At 36.8% G+C, this 27,859-nt stretch overlaps 3 protein-coding genes across 11 annotated transcripts in view; 1 reads left to right on the forward strand and 2 right to left on the reverse strand.

Moving 5' to 3' along the window:
• The window catches only part of LOC117577906 (solute carrier family 41 member 2), a 41,654-nt gene extending 26,900 nt beyond the window's left edge, over positions 1-14,754 (reverse strand). The window contains exons 1-2 of one of the 7 annotated variants that reach the window (XM_034262944.2): positions 14,605-14,621; positions 12,142-12,249 (exon numbers count right to left, since the gene is read on the reverse strand). In XM_034262944.2, coding sequence (XP_034118835.1) covers positions 12,142-12,211 — 70 coding nt within the window. In that variant the 5' untranslated portion in view covers positions 12,212-12,249; positions 14,605-14,621. Of the gene's footprint in view, positions 1-9,750; positions 10,072-12,141; positions 12,303-12,620; positions 12,694-14,604 lie in introns of those variants that run through there. The other 6 variants (XM_034262937.2, XM_034262914.2, XM_052004386.1 and 3 more) reach the window with 6 other exon arrangements.
• Positions 14,755-15,585: 831 nt separating this feature from the next.
• Positions 15,586-21,834, forward strand: LOC117576785 (protein ovarian tumor locus). 3 transcript variants are annotated; one of them, XM_052004334.1, is made up of 9 exons: positions 15,586-15,927; positions 16,886-17,093; positions 18,117-18,214; positions 18,275-18,429; positions 18,491-18,862; positions 18,921-19,057; positions 19,282-19,413; positions 19,552-20,937; positions 20,996-21,834. In XM_052004334.1, exons 2-9 carry the CDS (start codon positions 16,950-16,952, stop codon positions 21,173-21,175), a joined length of 2,604 nt encoding a protein of 867 aa, XP_051860294.1. In that variant the 5' UTR covers positions 15,586-15,927; positions 16,886-16,949; the 3' UTR covers positions 21,176-21,834. The 3 variants fall into 3 exon arrangements, with proteins under 3 accessions (XP_051860294.1, XP_034117731.1, XP_034117741.1); XM_034261840.2 differs by having other exon boundaries at positions 15,587-15,927; positions 16,832-17,093; XM_034261850.2 differs by lacking the exon at positions 19,282-19,413 and having other exon boundaries at positions 15,588-15,927; positions 16,832-17,093.
• A 3,999-nt stretch (positions 21,835-25,833) lies between these two features.
• On the reverse strand, positions 25,834-27,145 carry LOC117570025 (chorion protein S38). The gene is made up of 2 exons (XM_034251448.2): positions 27,024-27,145; positions 25,834-26,863 (listed from the first exon to the last, which is right to left on the reverse strand). The coding sequence occupies exons 1-2, from the start codon at positions 27,066-27,068 to the stop codon at positions 25,982-25,984; spliced, it is 927 nt and encodes a 308-aa protein (XP_034107339.1). The 5' UTR covers positions 27,069-27,145; the 3' UTR covers positions 25,834-25,981.
• Between the last annotated feature and the right edge of the window lie 714 nt (positions 27,146-27,859).

The following is a 27,859-nucleotide window of genomic DNA, read 5'->3' on the forward strand; positions in this document are numbered from 1 at the left end:
CTCTATGGTATATTTCATACTGTAAGTATATTTTGTAATCTGTGGTATATTTTGTACTCTATGGCATATTTCATAATTTATAGTATATTTTGTAATTTGTGCTATAATTTTTCTTATATTTCTAAATTTCAGTTATTTGTTAATAGAATTAAAGTGAAATTTGTTGATACATTTTCAAAATACTTCTAGGCTACTCATTGGGTTTCATTGAACTATAACAACCATCGAACTGAAGAGAAGACGAAGACTGCAAAGAATGGACCAACTAATCGGTTGTCTTCTAGATGTGTTATATAAATGTTTTTCTTCTCCATTCATTTTTGTAGCATTCAGTTTAGGATTAAGTATATGAATATGTACATATTAATATAAAATTGTTTATTACTTGAAGCACAAGTTTCTAAACATACGAACTACAGTAAAATGTAGAAAAGAAAAATACTATAATTTCTTTCAAAATTAATAAAGTAAAAATTAAAATGAAAATTGCGTTATCGAAATATATTCGAAATAATTACAGAGAGTTAGGGGCAAGAAAAAGACTTAACAGAGAAGCTATCCACAAAATCGAACTTACAATTTTCACCCAAAGTTTAAATAAGTAAACGTTTTCAACATATTTTATACCTAATAATATTTAAGTATAGAAATGTACTATATTGCTGTCCAAAAAAGGAATTCAAAACAATTGTTTACGGGTATCTAATAGTCGAGCACACTCATCACAACATTTTAGCTTATTTTGTTTTGTATTTTACTTTTTTGTTTGGTACGTGTTGGAGTGGGCGGCGGTGGCTGAGGCGGTGGCAATTTTTAAGTGAATTACTTGAACGAATTGTATTGCATTTACTCGTATTTGTTTACCGTCAGACAATTGACAAATTGACTCGGCGAGGGAAGAGGTGTGGTGAGGGGATGGGGGAGGGGAAACAGCAGCGGTTCGAGTTCCAATCAAATTGTTGGATAATGTCCAATCAACTGACGAACGACGAAGCTTTGATCCAGCGTCGTCGATCAACGATCAATTGCAGGCATTTTATATTGACTGTCGTGTGTGTGTGTGTGTGTGTTTGGGGCTCGCTGCTCGCCATGCAAATGCACGACCTTAAACTTGAACTTGCAACGGCATCGCCTCCAATTTACAGTCAACTGTTTTTTTCCTGAGTTGCCAGTTGTGCGCGAGAGGCGGGGCGGAGGGAAACACACACATCAAATTGGCAGGTGCAATTGCCTCCCCGCGCGCATATGAATTATTACGTCTCCGCCTTCGTCTCGGTCTCCCTCTCTCGGTCTCCACACATCTCCATCGCGATCTCTGCGCTCAAGGCAATTAGACACATGCACATGCATTGCACTTAATTGTGGCTTTTTCTATGAGGCAATCGCAAGATGTTTTGGACATGCTGCCAAGTCAGACGACAAGCTAGAAGTACAAGGTTCGGGGTCAGGATCAGCCCTTTGCCTTTGGCAGGCAGCAGCCACTTGAGTTTTCAAGTGGCAAATGAACGTCGCTGTCGCGCCTGTCACTTTCTATTGACAATCTAATCGGTTAGGGGGACAACAACAACAGCAACAGCAAGAGAACTAATATTGTTATTGATTGCAATTTACAAACTTAAAAGCTTTCCAAATATCTATACCTCTCTATCTCTATACTATTATTGTAGTACCAGCGATAATTTATGATGACGTCCGTTCATAACAAACACACACACACACACATAAATGGGAATCACGTGAGAAATATTGGAATCTCCACCAAAAAATCTGTGAATGTCTTGCAAAACCCAGAAATCTGTTTGATGACATCTCTCAAAAATGTTCAATTACATTTTACTTGAACAAAGTCTATGTTTTAGAAATTATTTGCATGGGAAACTTTATTAATAATGATGGAAACTGAAAGTGTGATGAAAGCATGACAGCGGTGAAAAACAAAAAGAACGATGATGCTGCATTTTCCCATAAGAATAGATAGTGTTTATTTGCAATGATTATTATTTTTTGGCGAACAACAAACACAAACTCTTATAAATATGTTGTTAGAACGCAAATTGTTTCACTTTGATCCGTTTCCTAAAAAACTAAGAGAACTTCAATAAATATATGTAAATCAAGTATACGTCATGTAAGATATTTTTATTGCTCTTCCCAATCTCCAAAACAGAGAAACAACTAAGAAGTCTGTAATAAAAATATATCTAAATAAAATATAAATCAAGTATACTTCATGTGAGCCAAATATACAAAAATAAACTTATTGCTCCTTCCGCTTCACTTTACTTCAATTTTCCCAACTAAGCAAATCATCAAAATAAACTCTATACTTCCCTCTAATGCGATATTCCCAGCCATAACTAATAACCAACAAAACTCTAAGAAATATATTTACAAAATATAAATTAAGTATACGCGTGGTCCAACAACATTTTGTTCACTAAGGAATAATTATATTTTTAAAATTAAAAATACCTCTAATGTTAAACTGTGGTAATTGTAAGACTTGATTACTTATTATAAGATTCAACCAACAAAATGATTCCATAAATAAAAGTAAAGTAAAGGAAAATTATATACAGAAATCACGTATGCGTCCTGTGTGCCAAGAATAAAACTAAACTTGTTTTTCTATGTCTTTAATTCGAATTGCAAGCTACAAATAACAACAAATGAAACTCTAATAGTATAGTTTAGATCATATAGCTAAAATTAAGTATCCGACCTGTGTGCTAACAATAAAATTCGTCTTATTGGTCTATTATTATTGAAGTGAACTAAAAAAGGACTTTAGAAAATATACCAAGAGCAAACTTTATTCCAAATTTGTGGCAATATCTGAGATGCACGCATTGATACAACAAGACAGACAGAAAGACGGATTCCAAAATTAGCTTCTCAGTTTAATGAGCAATGTTGTGGTACTATTTTCTTTGGTTTATGCAGATTCTTCATCACGGAATACAAATTGAAAGAAATACATAGAGCATAGATGATTCGATCACCAGTTCATGCCTATAAATGTGAATGAATAACAAATAAGAAAGTTCCAATTTCAGTAAAAGCAAAATATTTCGGTATTTTTCTTAAAATATACCCACTTAATATACCGACGAAATACTAAAATATCATAAATATACTACAGAATAACAAAGATACCGAAGACTGTATTTGGTATATCGATATATAAATTCAGTGAAAATATACCAAAGAGTACAAAATATACTGAAGGCTACATTTGATATATCGATATATTATTACAATTAAAATATCCCATAAAGTACAAAATATACTAAAGGCTCTAGTTGGAATATCGATATACCGAAATATACCGAAAGCAGTAAATACTATTCCGAAATGAGTTTCTCACAATAATTAGTTGAATATACATTTTACACTGTGATGATCTTGGACAATTTTCTTTTATTTATCCCGATTCTTCACGGAATAAAAATAAAACAGAGCATAGATGATAAGATTGCCAGCTCATGCCTATAAATGTGAACGAAGAACAAATAAGAAAGTTCCGATTTCAGTAAAAGCAAAACATTTCGGTATTTTTCTTAGAATATACCAACCTAATATACTGGTAAAATACTAAAATATCATAAATATATTACAGAATACCAAAGATACCGAAGACTGTATTTGGTATATCGATATACTATTTCAGTCAAAAAATATATCAAAGAGTATAAAATATATTGAAGGCTACATTTGATATATCGATATATTATTACAATTAAAATATCCCATAAAGTACAAAATATACCAAAGGCTGCATTTGGGATATTGATATACCGAAAAATATACCGAAAGCAGTAAATACTATTCCGAAATCAGTTTCTCACAATGATTAGTTTAATATACATTTTACACTGTGATGATGTTAGACAATTTTCTTTTATTTATCCCGATTCTTCACGGAATAAAAATAAAACAGAGCATAGATGATAAGATTGCCAGCTCATGCCTATAAATGTGAACTCCGACGAGTTGCATTCGACATCAGCAATCTTGAGGTAATACAGAGCGAAGCATAAAACATTGCTTCACGGCATCACGTGATTATAGTGGTTTTATCAGCGTGGGGTGAAGTACCCTATACAATGGCAATGGGGCGGGACTATTCCTAGAATAGCCTTAAGGTGATTACTCAGGCTCCAATTGGACGACAGGCTAAGGGAGTGAGACACGTCCGAAAATAAGTAAATACTGCAGATAATGCTTATCAGCGCTGCAGATTGAGTATTATTATTTTTATATTTATATTTTTAATGTAGATACTGCATGTAGAACACATATTAAAAAGCCAAAAAAAAAGACGAAATTGCAAACTGACAAAGTTGAGTGCGATGCTGACGTAAAATGAAACTAGGAGTAAATTTCGAAAAGTCAGTTAACTTTGGACAATTCCCCATGAGCTTGTTTATTATTACGCGATTTAATCACCAATCACTTGAGATACAAACAGATAAAGATATTACAATCGTTACGTTCGCCGTACAGTCGTACACTCAAAACTCCTCAAGTGCTAACATCTGGATGAAAAACGCGAAGCAAACGAATCAACGAAATCAAACGAAAAAAAAGGCCAACCTTTTTAATGTACTTATAAAGTCTCACGTAGCATTCAAAACAAGCACCATTTATCACAACATCGTCTGAGGCGCACATACACACAAAAATAAAAAAACAATCAAATTTATGCTCTACACTGTTTCTTCCATTTTTCAAATATTTGTCAATATTTGCATCTCTTATAACATACATAGATGCTGCTGCCCTTTAGGCGGACTTCAATAATGCAACGTAACTTGTGAGTAAAAACGTAAATAATAGTGTTGAATATCCGGGGGCAGAGTTCGCTGACTGGCAAGTAAGTATTTTATGCAATTCTTAATTGATGTTACGTTGTTGCATTTGCCTGTCAGAGTATCATCAATTCGTGGTGGAACTTTTGAGCACGAGCGAATCGTGCGAAATATTCGATCTTGATATCAAGTTGATGACAGATAGCCGCACTTGTTCATGGTTAACACCTTGGCGTAGTTATTTACAGGAACATCTTATCGGTTCTCAGTTCTCGGTTCAGCTGAACCAAAGCCAAAGCCAAAAAAAAAAAAAAAAAAAAAAAAAAAACAGAAAAAACTAATCAACACAACAATTGTTACACCCCATGTGGAGCAGCAGCAACGTTATTAATGGCGTCATCTTCTTCGTCGCAGTCAGTCAGTCAATCGGTAAGCTTCTGGAAATCCCAATCGAACAGTTGCATGCTATTCTTATCACGTCGATAGCATGTCGACTTCGAGTACTCTACTCTATGTTTGTGTTTGTCAATTGCAAATGATTCGTCAATAAACCAGTTAATAATCAAATTATACTCGTACTTTCATGCGGCAATCGACACGCGTCATTTGGCATAATTAGTATGTGAAGCGGCAGTTCAGTTACCCAGATACAGAAACAGATACAGATACAGCTCGTAGATGCAGATACATTGCTTTGGGGATTTGTTAACAACAAAATGCGTATTGCGCCCATGCGCCTTGGCGCCTCAGGGCTTATTTATTTGCTTACAACGCACTATGGAGCGAGTTGCTATTGATGTGGACAATAAATTGTGGGCTACAAAAGCACAAAAATGCTGTTGAATAATTTCATTATTCGATACAATTACCCAATAACCAAATAGAACGAACTAACTAACTAAATTCAAAAATTATTCAACGAATAAATGGAACGAAAGATAAGTTAACTCTGCGAAGTTCGCTTTTCAATACTTTCAATAATATAGAAATAAAAATATTGGATCGTTCATGAACAAATGAACAACGACTAAGAAAGCTACAATTACAATAAAAGCATAACATTTCGGTATTATTCTTAAATTCTACCAAATTAATATACCGAAAAAATACAAAAATATACCAAACGATTTATTTGGTATATCAATATACTATGCAAAATATACCATAGAATACAAAATACACAGAAATATATATTTGGTATATCGATATACTACTACAGACTAAATATACCATAGAGTATAAAACATTCCGAAGACTATATTTTGTGTACCGATATATAATTGCATTCTGAATATACCATAGAGTAAAAAATATACCAACAGCTATATTTGGTATTTTGATATATAAACTATTGCTTTCAAAATATACCACAGAGTGTAAAATCTACCAAATTCTCGACATATTCAAGGGAGTAATGTATACGAAAATAATAATTATTCAACTTGATGAATATTTTAAAATATCGGTTTTTTCCTGAATGAGGAAACAATTACTTCTGCAATAATGAGCTTAACCGCAAACAAATTCCAGCTATAAAACTGCTATTCTATCTATCTATTAGCATAATTGTAATTTCTCAATTTTCAGACAACGAATATGTGATTGCTGCCCACAGTGCGGTAAATCAATGACCTTGCCGCTGGGCCTTCGGCTTGGGCAAGCAAATATACGTACTCCATACGCAATTAGATGTCAGAGGCAGCGACAACAACAATAACAGTTGGTTCCCACAGTGTTAACAAGCAGCAAAAAGCATTGATTTCGAGGCACCATCAAATTATTATTGTAGAACATGTTACACATTGTTGACAGCTCTATTAGAGCTAATTTCCATATACATAACATATGCGACTTCCCGTCATTACACGACGATATTGACACATTGGTCAATATCAACGAACGATCACCAGACTGACTAAGTATCGAGCAAATTAGATCGAATAGAATAGACAAACAACTTCCTGATATTCCAAAATTGAATATCCATATTAATTGAGCGCGCTCAACTTCAAAAGACGAGCGCAATTGAAAATGAAATGAATATCACATATAATTTGAGATAACCATTTAAAGCATTTCTTCTAGTTCCCATTTTATTAGTCAGTCTCACTCCAACGGTGCGTATGCGTAATTCGGCAACTATTTTTGCCACCAGGTAATTGAGAACAATTGTGGCGGCATCGCAATCTTGAATCAATTCATAAAGTTGCAAACTTTACTATTGGAATTCGTGATAAGTTTTGGATATACAAAACAAACTAATATCGTTGGTTTATGGGTCGCAATCATTTACAATTATTGCGTCTCGATTATAGGTCTTCCTCAGAAGTATTCTCAGTCATTGTCTAAAAATTATACTGGTTGGCTTTCAAAACAAATACAAAACAGAGCTCTTATCAACGTGGCCATAATCTGGCTGAAATCATGGGCGAGCGAGCCAAGTTGAATTCAGTTGGAGAGCGGAATAAAATGAACAAATTCATGGAAAATGTGCTTTGAACAACACAACACATCAAACCAAGCAGCAAGTGAATTGCTCTCGATGAGTCGATGTCTCGTTTCTGGATTCCGTCACCTGATAACTCACAATTCCGCCGCAATATTTGCCTGGGGGGCGGCCGACGGTCTGCTATATACGCAGTTAAGACATCCAATACAACCGAAATGTCTACGAAAATTCATCATAAGTGTGATTAAACACGGCCATAACTTAATGATGATATTAGCAACGATAAACAACAAAAACGATAAAAAAAAAAGCAACTAAGAAAACTAGAGTCCAGTGTGCTCGATTGCGAAATACCTGGCACTCATTTTCCATCAAAAGTCAAAATGTGCGGTATTATCGTTAAAATATGACAAATACTTAAATATACCGAATATTGATATACTACTATTCAAATATACCACAGATAATAAAATATACCGATCAATTTTTGATGTCATGCATATTTAGTATAAGATATTTAGAATAATAATATACTACTGTTTAAAATATACCACAGAATACAAAATATATCGAATATAGCAGCTATGGTATTTGTTGGCATATAAAATTATTCCGTGAATAATTTCTAAGGTTTTTTATCTGATCGCAAAGAAATTTTCAGGAATCATAAAGACTGTAGTTATTCTTGTATGTACGAATAATCGTTTGCTTGCTATTCATTTTAATTTGGGTTTAAGGGGCTGAAGCTTTATCTGCATACAACAATATCTGTTATATTGAGTTTATATACACAGACCGACATGGAAATACATTCTCTCAGTTCTTCACACTTATCAAGAATATGTATAGTTTAGCGGATCGGAGATGGCTTCTTCTGCACTTCTTTAAAGCACAACCTTAGAATACCCTTCTACTCGATGGTTATAGGATATAAGAAGAAATACAGTCAGCCATGAAAGATCAGCAAAAACGAATCCTATATGCAATGAATGCAATTGAAACATCGGAAATATTTTCAAGAATGAAAATACAGGTTCAATAATGTTGTCAATAATTTTCTGGTTGCATTTAACAATCATTTTTAAAACTATAAACAACAAATAAAAAACCTAATAGATGATCAAAATTCAAACCAAATTCTAAAACCAGCTGAAATCGAATGCATTTAAAACAGAAAAATAAACTCTGATCTCTGAGCATCAAAAATATTGGCAAACTTTTAGCAGTGAAACATAAAACACATCACATTATCATGTTCATTAATTCTTGCATTAACTATGCAATTGTGTTGAATTTTTGAGGATATACTAAATGATAACAATTATAATGATAAACAAAAACAAATAAGTAATACAGTTAGATTCTAAAATTCAAGCAGAATAAATTGAATGCAATTGAATCAACAAGATAACCTCTGATCTGCATTAACAAGCAGCAAAACAATATTCTATACTATATCAGATTGTACTCAAGTAAATTGTTCAATAATTCTTTCACATGATCTCCAATTGTGTTGAAATTTTCAGGATCTATTACAAATGAAATGTAGAATCTATTTTTAGACTTGCTGCATACAAATTCACCCAGTAAACATGTCCATTTAAGAGTCTTGCCATTCAATTGCCATTATTCATTTAAATAGCCGAATGTGCCGAATTGTCAACAACACGTTGAGCATATTTGAATATGCCCAAAAGTATGCATCGAGAAATACAAAATGTTTCCAAGTGCTGCTATCATAAATGATATCTAAATCTGATAACGCAATTATAGCAAAGTTATATAACAATTAATATTTGGCAATTAAAGAAGCTGCAATTGTTTAATTAAGTTTGCTTACACGTGGCTTCTATTAGAGACTCTACAAAAAACGACGAAATTCTCTGAGAGGTTTACAAAAACTGGTTTGCGTTAACAGCAGTTGCGGATATTACTTTGATTATGAAGTGAGACGACGACGTGCCGACTTCAAATGCCTCCAAGGGTTCAACAAAAACAAATACCAATCAACGAAAATAAAACACTCATCGATCGGCTAGTTGCAAAAGGTCAATATACGCATTGACAGCTTGCTCTTTATTTAACCACAAGAGTATTTAGTGTTTTCGCAGTTGTTTTCAGCTTAAGTTAAGCACAAAAATATGTGAAGGAAGTAAACAAATAACGAAGACAGTTGCCTTGAATGATAGTTCAATACTTTTTTTTAAATATAAGACAGAAAGGGGCGTGTTTTTCATTCCTAGTTTGCTCCTTTCACTTTCTGTTTCTGTAATCACTTGTTGCCTCTCTCTCCCTCTCTCTCTTATCAGAGATGCTGGCTAATAATGAGCAAATATTATCACATTAGCAAATACAGTAATCGCTCGATGAAATGAATTTCTGGCATTCCTAGAGGGTTGTGTTAGTATTGTTCCCTTTTAGTTGCATTAAATAGCAGTGAACAGTACAACTGGGATGCGGAATGGAACACTTTCAGCTCTCCAAACATACCTGCCTCGCTCTCCTCATCGCTAACATTGTCATCGTCGACGTCGCTGCTCAGGAGTGGGGCGTAATCGCTGCTGCCACGCCTCTGCCTTCCACTCCGACCGCGACTGAGGCGATTGTAGCGGAGGATTTCGCTGCGTTGCAGCAGCTTTTCCATGGCATCCATCTGGGACAAAACTCTCGTTGTGGAGAGTTGTGTTGGTGGAGAGTTTGTGTTGATCTCAACTAATTTTGATTACACCGCTAGTCGCGAACGTTACGACATTTTAGGCCATCAACAATTCAAAATGTGTTGCTTCATCCGCGACCGTTGCCGATGTGGCGCTATCTACGCTAATTTAATGTTGACTAAGACAAAGTCGCAGCCCTAGGCGAAGCCGCCGTCTCAGTCGCGGTAAAATTTAAAAAAAAAAATAATATTAAAATGTTGTTTTCAATGCTGTGCTGGGCAGCTGCTACTGTTACTGTTTGTTTGATCTATTACTCTCCACGGTCCACGCTTCAATCTCCACTCTCCACTCTGTGGCGCACGCTCTCTCATTTATTTTTCTCACTTATCACTTATACACATACACACACACGCACACACATAGGTACACAACTGGGATGCGAAGCGATCGTCGATAAGCAGACTAAGAAGAAGACTGTCAACAGCTGAGCATCGCATCAACAGGCAAGCTGCTCTGTCGAAAATGTCAACTGCGACGCACCCATACACACACACACACACACATACACTCATACAGACCCAGCCTTTTCACAAAAGAAGAGCACAACCACAGTGACAAACTGCGAAAACACCAACAACAGCAACTGAAGTAGCAACTGCGAAAACAGACAGACAACAACAACAACAAATTCAAGATCAACTGCTTGGCCCAATTCATATTCACGTGTTTCATTTCCATTTGTGTCACTCATTTTGTGGGTGGTTGATGCTGGAACAGCTTTTCGAAGTACATATTGTATTCTTTCTCATATTCTGTCTCTCATCTCGTTCTGTTGCTAAGCTAATCAGACCTATTTGGTCACATTTCCTATGCCGGAACATGAGTGAAAAATGCAAAACAGCAACACCTGTGTTATTTAAAATTAAACTTTTAGAGCACAGTAGTACCTCAATTGAAGGAACAGCTAAAACACATTTCTTATTTTGTTTGCGTTTATGTTTTAGTTTAATTTCTTAAAAATAAAAATCTCTATTTTTAAACAAAAATATATTAGAAATTGTTTTGAACACCTTAATATATTCGGACCATACTTATTTAGCTTCAAAATTAGATATGAAATATGTAATTTATGAATGTTGTCATATTTTTAGCAAAGTCTAGAAACAGGCTATAAAAAAGTATGAATGTATTTAGTTTAATCAAAGTGGGCTCAAAATCAAACCAATATAGAGTTGGCAAATGATTCTCCAGTAGATGCAGTTAGTGTGAGTTGACATCAATTGATGGTGAAGCAGCACTTAGTGCGATGTCAGGTGTCATAAAACCATCATTTTGACGCTCACTTCAATTAACGAGTAACCTGCTCACAAAAGTTTCAGGGGAGTTCGTGTGAACGAATACCGATACACCGATACTCCGATATACCAATACAACGATACAATCGGCATGTCATTGACGTCACAGAGTGTTAGAGCAAGGGAAAACAATTCAAATGCCTCAACGATTTGTAAGTGAGCCGCATAATATGCGCTTGTGGTTTTTAATAGTTTTGTGTCGCGTGTGCGTGCGATTCGTGCGCGTGTAAGCCCTTGAGAGAGCGAGAGAGCAAATGCCTTGCCGTGTGCACTTGACGCAGATAACAACAAACACCTGAAGTATCATATCGCTCTCTCGCTCTTGCACACACACACACACACACACACCCGCATGCGCCGGCAACTTAAACAGCTGTGCTGGTCACCGTTATGCGCCAACAGCGACGGCGGCAGCGATGCCAATAGCCGACAATGGCAATGACTGGAGGGCCACAGCGGCGTCGCATCAGCAGCCATGGCGTGTTGAATGTTTGTAAACAACTTGTAGCAGCAACCACAACAACAAATGCGAGCATTGTGCTCTAGGCATTGATTATGCATTATAATTAATACATATATATGCATAATAATTATTTTGATTTAGAATATATGGACATATGTATGTATGTATGTTGGTTGGTGTGTAGGGTATTTTAAAAAGCATGCAAAAAATACAAAAAATAATGAGCAAACAAATAGTAAATGCCACCAGAACCAAATGTAAATTCAAGCATTAAATGCAATTATTCGTAGATGTTGTAATGCGACAACTACAACTACAATTACAACTAAAACTAAAACTAAAATGAAAAGTAAATGGCGAGAGTACGTGTCTAAAAATAAAGTGACAGTGATTATAAATAGCTTACGTATGGGCCTGCGGCGCATGGTGGAACCACTATTCTCGCCGCCACTGTGAATGCTGCTAATCGGCTTCATGTTGTGTTGCCCTCGGGAACGACGAGGACTGACGACGACTGACAACAACAAGTGGGCGTAAATTTTTGCAAAGAAAACGAAAAGAACCAAAAAAATGAAATAAAGAAATGTATGTACATAATTGGGCAAACAAAAAGCAAAAACAAAGCCTATTCCGTCTGCGCGTACAGTTCAGTCCACACATATTGGGTACACTAACGCCACTTTCGCACTAGGCCTAATAAACTGGCCACACACTGTTCGTCAACACAACGCGAGCAGCGACAGCGACGTTAACGTCGACTTCAAACATATTTAAACCGGTTAAAGCACAAATGGCAACAGCGACGCCAACTGCGCTGTTTTTTTTTTTTTTTTTGTTTTTTCTTCTTTTTCTTTGTGTTTCTAACAAACATTTGCAGGGTTTTACCTTTGTTGTGCTGCTGAAGCGACAAGTTTCAATGTTCAACGGCAACTGAAAAGCAAAAGCAAAGTCTGCCAACGATCGAGCTAAAGAGCAAAAGACAATAACAAATGTGCAGCAACAACTAACACAGCAAAAACAAGAACAAAAGAACGAAAGGCGAATTTATCTTGACAGAGAAAAGAGCACAGCGAACATTTTTAAGTCGCGCCTGTCAAAGAGAAATACACAAGGGAGTGCGGGAGGGGAAACAGTTGGTTAGAGACCCAATAACATCTGAACTTATCAATGGAAATAGCAATTAGATAAGATTGCAAGTGCCACCAGCTGCAGGACGTGGGTTGTGAGTTGCACAACAACACCGCAGAACAGAAGCAGCCAACACAAATGTTGATAAGTAAAAAATAAGATTTTGTTTAATCAATTGCCACCCAACAAAACGCAAATTTCTTAGCAGACGAGCGGCAACATGCAAGAAGACAGAGAAAGCGACTTCTTCTGTCGCATTGCAGTGTTGCCAATGTTGTTTAGAATAGTAAAAAGCTAAGAGAAAAAGCTACTTTGAGAAACCCGCCACCCAATTTTCAACATATTAAACAAGTTTTTTCAAGTTTATTCCTTGATTGCCTTATGTTCTATATAATAAAATAAAATATAGCTAGATTTGTTGCTTACCACATTATTCAAATGTCTTCTGCAAGCGATCAGAAAAAAGCCAGAATGGCAGCACTGCTTGCATGTCGTATGCACTGCATATGTACATATGTATATAGTAGATAACTGTGTGTTGTCTGTTTCTATGGGAATGTCGAAAGTTTGCGAAATTTTGTGGCCCAGGCTTTTGACATTGACATAGCACTTGACCTCAGTTATATTCACGACGATAATATTGATAACACACATACAGAGACATTAATATATTGGCATGCACAACAAATACACACACAACGAACGCAAGTAGATGACTCCATGTATGTATGTTTGTGTGCGTTGATGAACTTGACCTATTTATCGATAAGTATTTATGTGTGTGCGATAGCATTCGTGAGTATCGCAAAAGGAGTAACTCGAGAACACACTGGCGAATTTCGATTTCATTCATTGTAATAACAACACAGCACAACAAATGCCGCTTAACACATATACACATGCATATGGTTGTGCGTGTGAGCACATGGCAGCGCACACAGACACACACACACACTATCACGCAAACCCGACACACACACACTGATGAAATGAGCCTGCCGCCGCCAAGTATATGTATGTGTATTGTAAACAAAGCAAAGTGAGCTGAAAGATGGTGATGGTTCCAACGACATCCACCCTCCCCCATCTACAACATGCCAGACATTTGTCACGCGTTCAACAAACTTAAACTTGATTAAGTATTTATTGATTTATTATCACACATATACACTGGAACAAAGCACGTGCACGTTTAAGTTTGCAATTAAATACAAAATAATCTTCGTTTCTTATTGATTTTTACCAACAGTGGGCGAAATAACTGCACATTGCAGCTGACGGCGACTGCAGCAGCGTGCAGCGACTGCGGCTGCGACTGCAACGCTGCAGCTGGCAAAGCCATTTATGAATTTCATAATCAATTGCAATTGCAAAAAAAAAAAACACAAAAACCGTTGTTTTTTGTTGCAAGTAGCACGTGTAATTTCATGTTTAATGGCATAAACAAATAAAATTGAATTCGTATGATTTAAATGCATTCTGACTGCATGTTCTTGTTGTTGTTGTTTGTTTTGTTTGGTTATGTTACGCGTTTCACATTCTAGACGAAAATGAAACACACAAGAGAAATGGCAACACACAATGAGAGAGACTGTGAAAGATACGACGACACTTGGAACACCAAACCAAAAAAAAAATATAACAAAAACACAAGAAACGAATTGTACACTTACTAGATAATGGAAATCAAACGAAAAGAACAATTTGCAGAACATTGTAAAAATTTGAAAGGCGCACTCACATCTCTTCCAGACAACTTTAGTCGCGGTAACAGCGCGAACTTGAAGTTTACTCGCTTCATTGACTTGCAATTTCAAACTGAAGCCTGAAGCCAGCCATCAGCAGTAGCAGCAACAACAACCAAGAAAAGCGTAGACGTCGTCGACGTTGACGATGGCAGCGCCACTTTTTCCACCCCATTATTTAGAGAGCACAACAAGGGACAACAACAATGTCATGCGAAATCAAAAAACGCGCTTTCGATAACAGCCGTCTCGATAAATTCAATGTTTGTGTTGTATTTTTTTGTACTCTAATTAATTTATAAATAAGCAATAGATAAGTAACAGCCCTGCCTAATATATCTTATTTGTTATTAAAAGATATTTTAGCTAAAATAACAAATAAACGTAGTTTATCGAGAGTGCCATAGGCAATGAGCTTCTGTTTGGCATCATTTCAGAAAAAACGGATTAGCTCCTTGATGCGTCGGGTATCCTTGCAGGCAGTATATCGATATCTTCACTTGTATACTGTGTGAATATTTCGTAATAGTACATACTATAAAAATAATGGCTTGCTATCACTTACATTTCAATGTATAAATTATACAAATATTGGAGCATATTGTTTTCATTCCATCACCAAGTGCAGTGTGATTACGATAATCAGAGAAGCAAATACAATTTGAAATTAAGCAGTTTATAAAAACCGGAAGTATTTTCTTTGGTATATTTATAGATTATGTACTTTTCTTATTATTAAAAGATGTCTAGTTTTTAATAAATACATTTCAATGCAAACTAATAATGTTTTCCGATACATAAAATAAATAAAAAAAATCTGTTGTAACTGTTACGGCATTTATAATAAATACCAATACACCTTGCGCACTTGTTAACTAGTAGAAATAGCGCAAGTGCATAATTTGTCGAAAAATAGTACATTTTGAATAGTAACTTGCGGTCACCCTAGTCATGTTTGCGCTGTGTTCAAATAGAAAATAAGGAATACATTTTTGTGCAAGCTTGCGATCAGGACATCCACGAAGGTCATCGACAAAGTGAAAAAAATAAAGTGTCGGGAGTGCAGATTAAAAGCTAGAAACACTCGTTTGTCTTGTTTTTAAATATTTTTTCGTTTTTTAAATAACTGTGCGCACATGTATTAAAACATACCATTTACATACATACACAGACTTTGATCAATCTTTTACGTGTGTGTGTATGTGTGTATTGCCCCTCAGGCCCCGCCGAAAATAATTTAAAGTGGCAAGTGAAAAATTAAGATTCTCGTAAATTCTCCCGATTTAGAGTGACTAAATTATTGGCTTTATCCATTTTCTGTAAGTACTTTTTATCTTTACCATATAATTGATATAATTTTCTTACCAGTTGTGAAACTTATGGTATACATAAATACGTTTTTATATACATACACATGTATGTATATACACATTGCGAAGGCTCACTTGCATAGGTGTTTGTGTATGCATACACAAAAAGCGAGGTGCGCATACATACGAAGAGCAAAAAGTAACGGTGCTGTTCTAGCGTTCGTTGCACTAGCAGCAATTATGTTGTAGTTGTGCGAAGAGTACAGAAAAAAATAGAGATACAAAATTTGCACAAAGTGAACGACCAACAATTCCAAGATGGCGTCGATCATGAACTTGGTACAAAAGCAAGACACAAAAATAATAAGAAAATAAATTAGAGATGAGCGCGTGCCACAGTATCATAGTACATATTTATGTAAATATTGAGTATATTTGCGATTAAAAAATTAAAAGCTTGTCAATTAAACAAGGGCTGTAATCATTATTAGTTCTTATCTAAAAATTATTTGCTAACTATATTTTGAATATTATCGTTTATTAATGATAATTTCAAGTGTTTAATAATATAATCAACCATAATCATTGTATGCTTATCAAAAACATGATTTGAAACTATAATGGTAATTTAATTATGGCTTATATTTTTTTCGATCATAATAAAAATTGGGTTCATAATAAATTTATACAGAATGTAAATCAGTGATATCGGGAGTTTATTCATTATATATTAGGAGTTATCGCCGATATTTCTTTCTAATATAGAATAGTAAATATTATTCTATATTAGAAAGGAATATTTACGGTCACAAATTTATTGAATTACTTTGATCAAAAGTATAATTTTATAATTTTATTAGAAAAAAATTAACCAAATCGTTATTTTTGCATTTGAATTTAAACCTATATTTAGCACATTAACTTCTACCTTTCCCCGAAACAAACAAAAATCAAAAATGCTGCGAAGGCCTATAACGCCCGGTAGTCGTCAGGCGCCCGATCCTTATGATCAATTCCTGGAGAGTCGCGCTATGTACCGAAAGCATACGGCCAGGGATGCATCATGTCTGTTTCGCGTGATTGCCGAGCAAATGTACGACACTCAGATGCTGCACTTTGAAGTCCGTTTGGAGTGTGTGCGATTCATGACGCGAATGCGTCGTAAATTTGAGCAGGTGAGTCCAAGTTGGAGTACACAATATTAACTCAATTCTTTGAATGATTTCTGCAATTAGTAATATTTATATATGTTGTATTATAATTAAAATTATATACAATATACTCAAGAACTATTTTCTCAACTCATTAATTAGAATTGTCTGTTATTTAAGTATTTTAGCAATTAGAAAGTTCTGAAGTAACCTCTTTGGATCTTTTAATTGTTTGTAATGGTAATTTTTAAACACCCTACCCATAGGGTAGTAGGGTATTATAACTTTGTCCCGATATACGACCTTATAAAGTATATACATATATTCTTGATCAGCAACTGCCGATATAGCCATGTCCGCCTTTATAAAAACCTAGATTTTAGAGACTATAAGAGATAATAAAATAATTTTTTTTCGACGGCATTTGTAATGTTTACACGCAGAGATCAAGCTTGTTTCAAATTTTTGCCACTCGAATTTCGATACACACATTAATAACTATAGTATTTATAACTCCCGAAAACGAACGGATAAAAAATGTAGAAGTTATTTAAAAAATTCTTTTGTATGTGGAAAAAACGCTTACATACTACGGCTCATAGTAGCTTTAAATGTAGTAGTAGTAGTTTTTAAATGTAGTATACAAATATAACCATTACATCCTTTTTTTTTTAGTATTATTAGGGTATATTAATTTGGCAAATTTTCAGAATAATATCGCATTGTTTTGCTTTTATTCGAAATGGGTAGCGGGTATCCCACAGTCGAACCCACTCCACTGCAGATTTCTTACTTGCTTTTTGCTTGCACAGAATTGAATAGAAACATAGATTTCACTATACTTATGATGTAGAAATGTCTATCTAATAGAATACATAACTGCAAATCATCTCACTGCTGTAGTTTGTGGACTTCTTTTCCGTATTTTTTGTAAGTTGGATAGCAAGAATGTAAGGTTGAGCACGCTCAACTGTAGCTCTTTATTTGTTGAGAATCTAGTGCATTGGAATTCATGCTTAAATAAATCATTTCATTAAACAATAACAGCATGTGCGCGGCGATTTTGATGCTTATATGCTGGACATGGCCAAACCAAAGACCTATGGAACAATGCTCGAATTGCGCGCCCTTTGCTGCATGTATCGGTGAGTTGAATATTCAACCACTGAGCAAATAAAGACATTCTAACGCCTCAATAATTGCAGTCGAAATGTTATCCTATTTGAGCCATTCAATATGGGCACTAAAGTCACCTATAACGAACATTATCAGCACGATTTTCTCGTGTTCTACACGAACGAGTTTCATTTCGACTCTGTCTACACAGAGGAAAACCTTCAGATGGCTGCGATTTGTCAGTGTAAGTGTATCCACAATATAAATCAAAATTATTGACGTAATTTCTTGGGTATTTACCACAGCAATTTGTTTCAAGCTGCTGTATAAGATGCTCTTTAAGCTGCCTGATGTAAACTTTGCTGTGGAGAGCATGTTGCATCCGCAGTCATTCAATTGGAATAGCTACAGTGTGGAGCTGGATGCAAGAGGCTATATTTCGCGTGTGGTTTGCGCCGATGGACGCAGCTTTCAGCTGGACCTTCCGGAAGATACCATTTGCATACTGGAGAACTCCAAGTTGTGTAACTTTCACAATAATGCCGAGCTGGCCATGAATACAGCGGATGAGACCAGCCATAGCAGGCGCTTGGATACGTCAATGGTCAATAGCACTGATGTGCTCCACATGTGTCCTAGTTCCATGAACTCTTGTGTACGCCAATTGCTGCAGGAAGGTATGTTGAATTTAGAAGTTTTTTTCAATCGATTGCAGCTAATACTTTTGCTTTATAGGCATTACACCGTTTCCGTATAAGGTAGCCAAGTCGCTGGATGCTTATATGTATCGCAATATCGAGTTTGATAGCTGGAACGATATACGCAAGGAAGCCAAACGCTATAACATCTACGTTAACGATTACAATTTCAAGGTACGCAGCAAGATCGATACAATATACGGAACTGGCCAATGTCTATAGTTCGTTCAGCTTAAAATGCATCCAATCCAAGAGCTGATCGACCCACTACCATTTAATTGTTTACCATCACTTTCTTTCTAAAGCACTCTCTCACTCTTTTTGTCTCTCTTTATTTTTCTCTTTCTCTGTGTGTTGTGTTTGTATGAATCCCCCATCTCCTGCTAATCGTTTTTCAGGTGGGCGCCAAGTGCCGCGTGGAGCTGCAGATAGATTCCGAGTGTGAAATGTACACGTGCCACATTCAAAAGATTGGCATTGACAAGTCTCACTATATTGTCTTTGTCGAGCCATTTGGAAAGAAATTTTTGGTAGGGTACTCCCACCTCTATAATTACAAAAACAAGAAAACAAAACTGACTCCGTGCTGTCCTCACAACATTCTATCGTTAATGTGATTTAATGATTAATAATTTTCTCGCTATTTGTTTTCGTTTCTTGTTAACCAGGTGCCATATGAGGCATTGCATCCGATGCCGCCGGATGAGTTCCGTCCCTGGACGCTGCCGTTTGGTTATCAACGCCAATTGGAGCGCGTTCATCTGACCAAGCTGATGACCAAAACGAAGTCAGCGCACAAGTATAAGATGGCCAAGCTCTTTGAGATGAGCAACTGCTTTGATGCAGGCAAATGTGAAGGCATGCAATACATGCAACTGGATGCTTGCTTTGGTTATCCGCACCATCAGCAGCTGGCAGCGCCGCTGGAGGCGGTCGAGGAGCACCAACACCGCGAGCGAGAGCGAGAGCAACGTTTTCAGTCACGCGGCAAGCAGCCACGCGGCAAACTGCCACCGCCGCCATCGTCACGTTTGCAGCAATCGCAACAGGAGCAACAACTGCCAGCCGGACAGACGCCACTTGCAGCGCCGGGAGCGCCATATGTCAACTATATGCCGATGGGGGGACATCGTCGATTGAGTCATGTGCCGTGGGCAAGTCCGCATGAAGAGTATCCAGCTGGTGGCGTCTATTCGTCTATGCAGGCAAATAATTGCATGTTTATGCATTTTGGCGGCTATTCACCAAATGCAGCTGTGTCGCCGTCATCATTGCCGACACCGCCGCCTCCTTATGCGCCATCATCGCCGCCTTATTTGTATGGGCCACAGCCAGCATTGCTGCCGCAGTCGGTGTTGCTGTCCCCAATTGCCAATCGCAACGGCACCAGCAACACAGCAACAGCTGGAGCTGGTGGTGGAGCAGGCGCAGTGGCTTTGGCCACCACCACTACTTCGAAGCATCCAAGCGGTGAGGAGCAGCACTCGGATGTGCGTCGCTCGTTGCATGCCAACGGTGAGGATTTGCCAGCTGATTTGAGCACGTTGCGCTACTTCTACAACATTGGCGTCAACACGCATCTCGGCTATCTTAATGGCAACGCTCCGAATCAACACAACAACACGGACCAACAACAGAAGCGTCGCAACGATGAGGCCGCTGCATTGATGGCAAACACTTCGACTCCGCCGCCGACGCCAGATGCGAATGCGACGGTGACAGGCATCAAGACGACAGGCACATCATCATCGGCATTCTCCAGCACTGAGGTGGCTGACAAGTCACCACGCAACGGCGGTCGTGGCACCAAACGTGCCATATTCAATAAAGGACGCGGCAAGCGACCGGAGCAATTGTATGGTCTCAACAAGGACAATCAGCTGGGTGCTGGACATCATAAAGTATTGCTCCCGACGCCGACGCCAACGCCATCGCCCAACACCAATGGCAATCAGTTCAACTTTTATCCACTCGCACAGGCGCCAGTGCCGCCGGCTCATCAGTCCATGTCGCTGCGTCCGCCGATGTTCTTTGCTGCCCCCAAAGCAGGGCAGGTAATTGTTGTTGTTCACTTTGTTTCGCTAAACGTGTAATGAACTATTATCTATTTAGAATTCGTATGGTTGGGGCTTGCCACAGCCTCCCAATATGATGGGTATGCCATTCGAGATGGCGGCTAACATGGATTCCAAAGCACAGAAGTTGCAGCAGCAACAGCAGCCGCCACTACCACCGCAGCAACAGCAGCACCAGACTCAGTCAGGTGGCTACAATACAACAGCACGTCATTAATCGCACATGCCGCATGTTGCACGCAACATACTATTATTTAGTTATAATTTAACAAATTTTCAATTGCATATACTACACTCACAATTTATCGACTTTTTAAAATCGCTCGCTTAATTATTTACCGTTTTAATTTTGTATTACATATATATAATATATATATACATATATATCTTACAAAACTCTCACGCAAACATCAATCACATATATCTATCTATGTATTATATATTTTAATCCAAAAGTGCTAAACGATTTTCAACAAACATAACTACATCACAAATTTCATATAACAAAATCATTAATATTGCATTATTTAACACAATCGAACAACATTTTAAATCTGTGTCATTTATGCAATTTTTTTGCGATTTTATTAGTCTAAAACATCATTAACAAATTACATTAAAAAAAATATGCATTTACGAAATATTTATACATTTTAAAAAAATAATTGCTAAACAAGAACCTTTTTATAGATCATCAGCAATTTCGATGTTAAACAATAATAACTTTTGTAGGTCAGTAACTTCGATGTAAAAAACATATTCAAAACTTAATAACAATATCATTCATGAATATAAAAACAAAAAAAAAAACCCCAACTAACAACTAATAACAAGCAAATTTACAAATAAAAACCGCACAAGACATACAACAAAAAAGAGTGACGGAAATATGAATTATTAAAGAGATTTCGCTGGTACGTGGTCTTTTGCGATCTCTTTAAATTAAAACATTGCTTTTCTCAACTAAGTGTTAGAGTTGTGCGATATTAAGCAAAACAACTCGAGTTGAAGTAACCTTGCTTGTGAGTAGTGGAATGGTCTTGGGGAACGACAAGACAATTCGATCCCATAACCAACAATCATTCTCTAAAAACAATATTAACACATTTACAATTTACATTAACTATTTCTCTTTGGTAGAAACACACACTCTCGAAATTCTTGCGATCAATTTGTTTAAACAGTTGACGGCTGCGCCGAGTATCTAAAAGTTGATGCATTGGTTACAATTTGCCGATCAAGGCGACGAGCAGCTGGATAATACTTGGCGCCGAGTTCCCCGAGTGTCGCATGTCACGTCTACGCACCGGCTAAATGGGAAGATGCGATATGATCAAAGTGTGCCACATTTCTGGAACTACTCTCAACACTCACCAAGGAGCTGCAGGAGATTTGCTGGACAACCACCACCAATAACAATAACAGCAGCCATATCATAAATGGACCTAGTCGCATATTAAACGCGTGCGTTTTTTTTTTTATAATTGTATATTAATTGTGAATACGGCGCTCGACGCGTTTTTGTGCTCGCTAGTTGAACTTGTAACAGTTTTGCGCTTTTCGTTTGTCGGTTATTTTGTTGTGCTTTTTATTTTATATGTATGCATGTATTTTTTTGCACTCGATTACTTTTGCTTACAAACTGAAAACGTTTCACAAAAGTGTCGCATTTTTATGCTGAATTCTCAAATCCAACAAATGGGCGGCACGAGGCGACCTACATCTTTTCGACTAGCTGTTGATGTTGGAGTTGGAGCCGGAGTCGAATTCGATTGTTGTGTTGAAAGCCCCAATTGCTGTCATTAGCCAACTAAAAGGGGCTGGCAACGAATCCCACATTGGAGGGACACCAAAACCATTTTATTTTATCACCTTGCAACTGATTGTAGCATGCATCACGCAAATTCATGTGGAGTTTATTGTAATTCTAGTTAACATAAATGAATGTTTTAGGCTTGTTAGTTTAAAATATATCCCTTGTTAAAGTCAATATTTGTAACTATTATTACTATTATTAATTATGAGGCCTTAGTATTGCCAAGCTAAATTGAAGCTTCATATCATATAATTTTTCAACATTTTTCTAATTTTCGTAATATATATTAACGTTTATCTACACAATTCCAATTTTCAATACCAACAACTTTCAAGACAAAATTCTAATTATACATAATTGTTTGGTAGATAAAACTATTCACTTAATTTGCTGATTTGTCACACTACAAAATGAATCAACGAATATGCAGCTTCGTTCTATCTGAAAGTATGCTAATCGCTTGAATAACTTAGGTTTTGAAGTAATTTCTGGTAGATAGCTAAGCCCATGATTAATGCGTTTTGCCAAACCAAAAGTACTGTTTTATTTTGAGACTTGATAATGACTTTATGAGTAGTGCTTTTAGTTGTATAATCATTATTAAAGAACATGCTTTGTGTGGGTTCATCTTTATCTAAGACTTGCGGAAAATTATAAATTAATTATCTTGTATGTTTGCTAAAAATTCACAATAATTTAAGAAAAACATTAAATTATTTTTAAAATGTATATATTAAAATATGCCTTCATTAGTTTAACTGCTGTTGTCGTGCACTGTTTTGCATAAACCAACAGATATCAATTAGTTTTGGCATGCAGTGAATATTTAAACAGTCATTATGCCAGTTGCTTAATTTCTTTTAATACAGTTTCTAGCTAGACATTATTTTTGCTAATTGAGCAAGCTCCAAAATCATACTGGAAACAAAATGTATGAGTACTAATAACTTAATGATACTCAACTGCTTATCTACAATAAAATAAACATTATTATTATTATTGTTAAAGCATATATTTATATCCTAGTGTAAATTTACTAGAGCTGGCTCATTTGGCCTTTGGCTATAAACAAATATGCTTAAATTACTAAAAGTAAACATATCACTTGGGTTTAATTATAAGTAAAAGTTATCTGAATATAATATTTGTGAAACTAAATTGGTGAGGTTTTTTATGTAAGATTTACTTAAATTATCATTTTGTGTACAATATGACTGCCTTTTGTATATACATATATATGTATTATAAGATTAAATCACACACAACATTAAATCAAAAACCAAGTGTTCCATTTAAATGAAATGATGTTTCCCATCGGCTAGCATTATAATATATATTGTATATCTTATAAGTTTTTATTTATTAATGCTGATACTTACTTATTTATTAAAAAATTGTAGTATTTATAATTGTGAAATGTGTGTCAAATCTTTTATTTCTGTGACTATATTTTATATGTCGTTAGTCTTAGGAGATTCATTTCGAATATAATTTTAAGTTGTTAGATAATCTAACGACATTTGAAACTCTTGAAGCATAAAAGATAAGAAATGAAGGCAATTAGTTAGTTTTAGTCTACAAACTTAACAGATATTTGTCGCCCTAAATACTCATCCACAAAGTAAAATGTATAACATATATGCTAGGCTTAGAACTATTATTGTTAAGACTCATGTGGGAAACAAAATCAAATAAGATTAGAAATACATACTATATTACTTATATTGTAATATATAAAATATAAACTAATTTAGCTAAGGCCTATGCAGCCATTGCTACCAATAATTAAAAAGTTTATAAATAATTTTATGGATTATGTATTTTTAGTTTGTTTTATAGTCAGCTTCGCAATTAAAGCGACTAATGAAAGTGGAGCTCTGGATTATGACGAATTTATTTCAAGTTAAAAAACTTAGACATTTGTTAGCTCAATTTTTAAATAACTATGCTCCAACCTTAAAATAAATTGTAAATTTAGTTTTATTGTAGTTTTAAAAATAAGTTGAAGTTTGTTAAATAATCTAATATAATTTACTTGGATTTTAGCTTTAACTGTCTGATGATTTTATAATAATAATAATAAATTATTACAATTTGTAGTTTGTTGGATAACCTAATGAATATTACAGCCATGTTTGAAATGAAAGCATCTTATGATTATTGATTCTTTAATGTTTATTTTAAATTGGTAAACTTAGGAATTCCCCATTTGAATTCGCAACTTAAAAATAGTGAAAGGTAAAATTTAATTAGCATATAAATAAGATTTAGCTTGTTCGACAATCTATGTAATATAATCGCCAAGACTATTATCTGGTATTTATTTTAAATTGATAAACTTAAGTATTCTCCATTAAATTCACAACGTTAAGATAAATAATTAAATGTAATGTAGCTATAACTATCTGTATTGAAAATTGGAATCAAGATTCTTGGTTCTTGAGTTAAGTTGAAGTTGATAAACTTAATTGAATTCGCAATTTCAAGATAATTAATATTGCAACTAATTTGATATTCAAGAATCTTTGGATTATTCTTTAGACTCTTTAGTGTTTCTTCAAAGTTAATAGTAAAATATAAATTAGTTATATAACTCACTATCTGACAAGTTTTAGCCTCTTGGATAACCTAATTAATATGGTAGCCAAGTTTGAAATGAAAGCAACACATTCTTTAGTGTTTATTAATAAATAATAATAAGTTAATAAACTTGAGTATTTCCCATTTAAATTAGAAACTTCAACATACATTTTAAAAATTTAATTGATCTGTACTGTTTTAACTATCCAATAAGTTTGAATTTGACATTCAAGCAACTCAAGATTGTTTCGTAGTACATATTTGCTTTAAGTTGATAAATTTAAGATATATAAATAGTAAAATGTAATTTAATTATATTGTAGTTTTAACTTTCTGATAAGTTTATGAATAAGTTTGATAATCTTGCAGTAAAGATTATGGATTCTTAAGTGTTTATTTTAAGTTGATAAACTTAAGTCTTCCCCATTTGAATTTGCCACCTCAAAATAAATAGTAAAAGTGTGATTTTTTTCAAATTTTTTTATTTGTTTGCAATGAAACCTGCGCGCCCGCCTTGTGGGCGTCCAAGCCGTGTAAAAAACATAGTAACTAACGCCAGCCGGATGAGGCGGCTGGTTGGTAGCAGCTGGCAGCTGGAAGCTGAAAGCGTGGCTAGCCTCTCGCCGCTTAATAAGCGGGAGCGGAGTGCTGGCCGCCGTAGTGCTCACGCTGGCCACCGTAGTTGTTGCCCTCACGCTCGCCAGCGATGTTGGCCAGGGCGGAGAGACCGTGGTTGCCACCCTGGAGCAGGGAGTAGCCAGCGCTGGCAGCAGCGCTGTCGGCACCGGAGGCATAGGCGGGAATGGCTGGACCGGGACCCAGATTCTGGGGACCAGCGACAATTGGACCGGGACGGGGGATGTGAGCACCGCCGTGTCCCTGGCCGTGGGAACCGTGGTTACCCTGGCCGTAGCCCTGCTTGTTCTCATTGACAAAGTACTTCTCTGCTGGGGGCTTGACCACGTTGACGAACACAGGCTCGACCTTGACGCGACGTGGATGGTGCTTGACGTAGACCTTGCGCAGCACAATTGCTGGAGGCTTGTGGAGCACAACGGGCGCAGGCTTGACCACCAATGGAGGATGGTTCACCAGCACCTTGGTGGGTGGACGACGGACAATGATCGGAGCGGGACGATGGATCAGAATCTCGCCCTTGTTCTGGGGATAGGTGATCGATGAGGTGAGGGTGTTGCCCTTGGTGTTCACGGGTTTGTAGGGGATGTTCTGGTCGGAGCCATAGCTGCTCTGACCGGTCTGGGCGAGACCAGCGGCCTCACCGTTGCCAGCCAACGAGCCAGCGGCGGCACCATCGCCATGACCATGGCCGCCATTGCCGCCGAATTCACCGGCACCGCCAGCGGAAGCACCGGCAACGGCACCTTCGCCGCCAACACCGACGTGCTCACCGCCGCTGGAGCTGTAGCTCTGCTGTCCGCTGGAGCCGTAGCCCTGACCGCCGGAGCCGTAGCCCTGCTGTCCGCCGTAGCCATTTGCGCTGGCGCATGCCTAAGAAGAGAGACAGAAAATGGGAAGGGAAAGGGAGAGAGAGAGAGAGAGAACAAGTTGTAGCAAGTTTTGTTTGCAACTGAGTGTGAGAAATAGTTCTGGCGATCTTTGGCGATCTTCAGCGATCTTTTGTGTGATCTTGTGATCTTTTGGTACGTACAATTAAGCAGGCGGCTAGCGCCCATATGAAGCTGTGTCTGTTCATCGTTTCCAGTCCCAATTTGGCGTCGAGTGGCTGCTCGTCGTGGCTGTTTGGAACGTCTGCTGTCTTCTGCTGCCTTAACCCGTCCAACGATTTCTTTAAATATGCTGCCATCGACCGCTTGCCACATGCTACGTGACATTTGCCCCAACTGGCCAAACAGTCGGCAAACTTTTGCTGCCGGTTATTGTCGTCGTCGTTGTCGTTGTCGTTGACGTTGCCGTGGTTGTTGGTTGCCGTTGCCGTTTCTGTTCCGCTCCCAACCACGGCCCCGATCTTTCATCAACGTTGTCATTGTTGTTGTTGTTGTTGTTGTTGCTGTGATGCCCACACACCAAAGCGAGCACAGAACATGGCCAAATGCTGATTGCATTGCACGCATCTCGTTGCGCATATCTCGGCGTGTTACGTAGAAAGCAATAACAAAATGTTCGACAACAACAACAGCAACTAGAAGCTAAGCCAATCCACAGCTGCCATCTCGCTACATTTTGCGCCCTGACACATAAGCCATATCGAGGTTTTTGCAGAATAATACCGACCGTCTGCGGAGATTGCGATTGCCAAAGTGTGCGCTGGCTGCCAACCAGTTCCGCATTGTGAGTTCTCTCAGCTCAGCTCAGTTTTGCGATTGGGATTTTGCCATTGGGATTGCGAATGGGATTGATTAAGAAACTTGCAGCTTGCTGCTAAACCCTTCCTAAAAGTGCCTCGAAAATTCCATTATAACCCTCTATATAAAAGTGTCAGATAAAAAAGTATCTCACAGATACTTTATCTGTTGTTTATTATAA

This window comes from Drosophila albomicans, chromosome X (genome assembly GCF_009650485.2).
Source record: "Drosophila albomicans strain 15112-1751.03 chromosome X, ASM965048v2, whole genome shotgun sequence".
NCBI lineage: Eukaryota > Metazoa > Arthropoda > Insecta > Diptera > Drosophilidae > Drosophila > Drosophila albomicans.

Coding starts and splice junctions, on each gene's coding strand:
- LOC117576785 (XM_034261840.2), top strand. CDS start 16,875: ATGCTGCGAAGGCCTATAACGCCCGGTAGTCGTCAGGCGCCCGATCCT. Junction 18,215..18,274: donor GCCCTTTGCTGCATGTATCG/GTGAGTTGAATA, acceptor CAATAATTGCAG/TCGAAATGTTATCCTATTTG. Junction 20,938..20,995: donor CTGCCCCCAAAGCAGGGCAG/GTAATTGTTGTT, acceptor TTATCTATTTAG/AATTCGTATGGTTGGGGCTT.
- LOC117570025 (XM_034251448.2), bottom strand. CDS start 27,068: ATGAACAGACACAGCTTCATATGGGCGCTAGCCGCCTGCTTAATT. Junction 26,864..27,023: donor CGCTAGCCGCCTGCTTAATT/GTACGTACCAAA, acceptor CTCTCTTCTTAG/GCATGCGCCAGCGCAAATGG.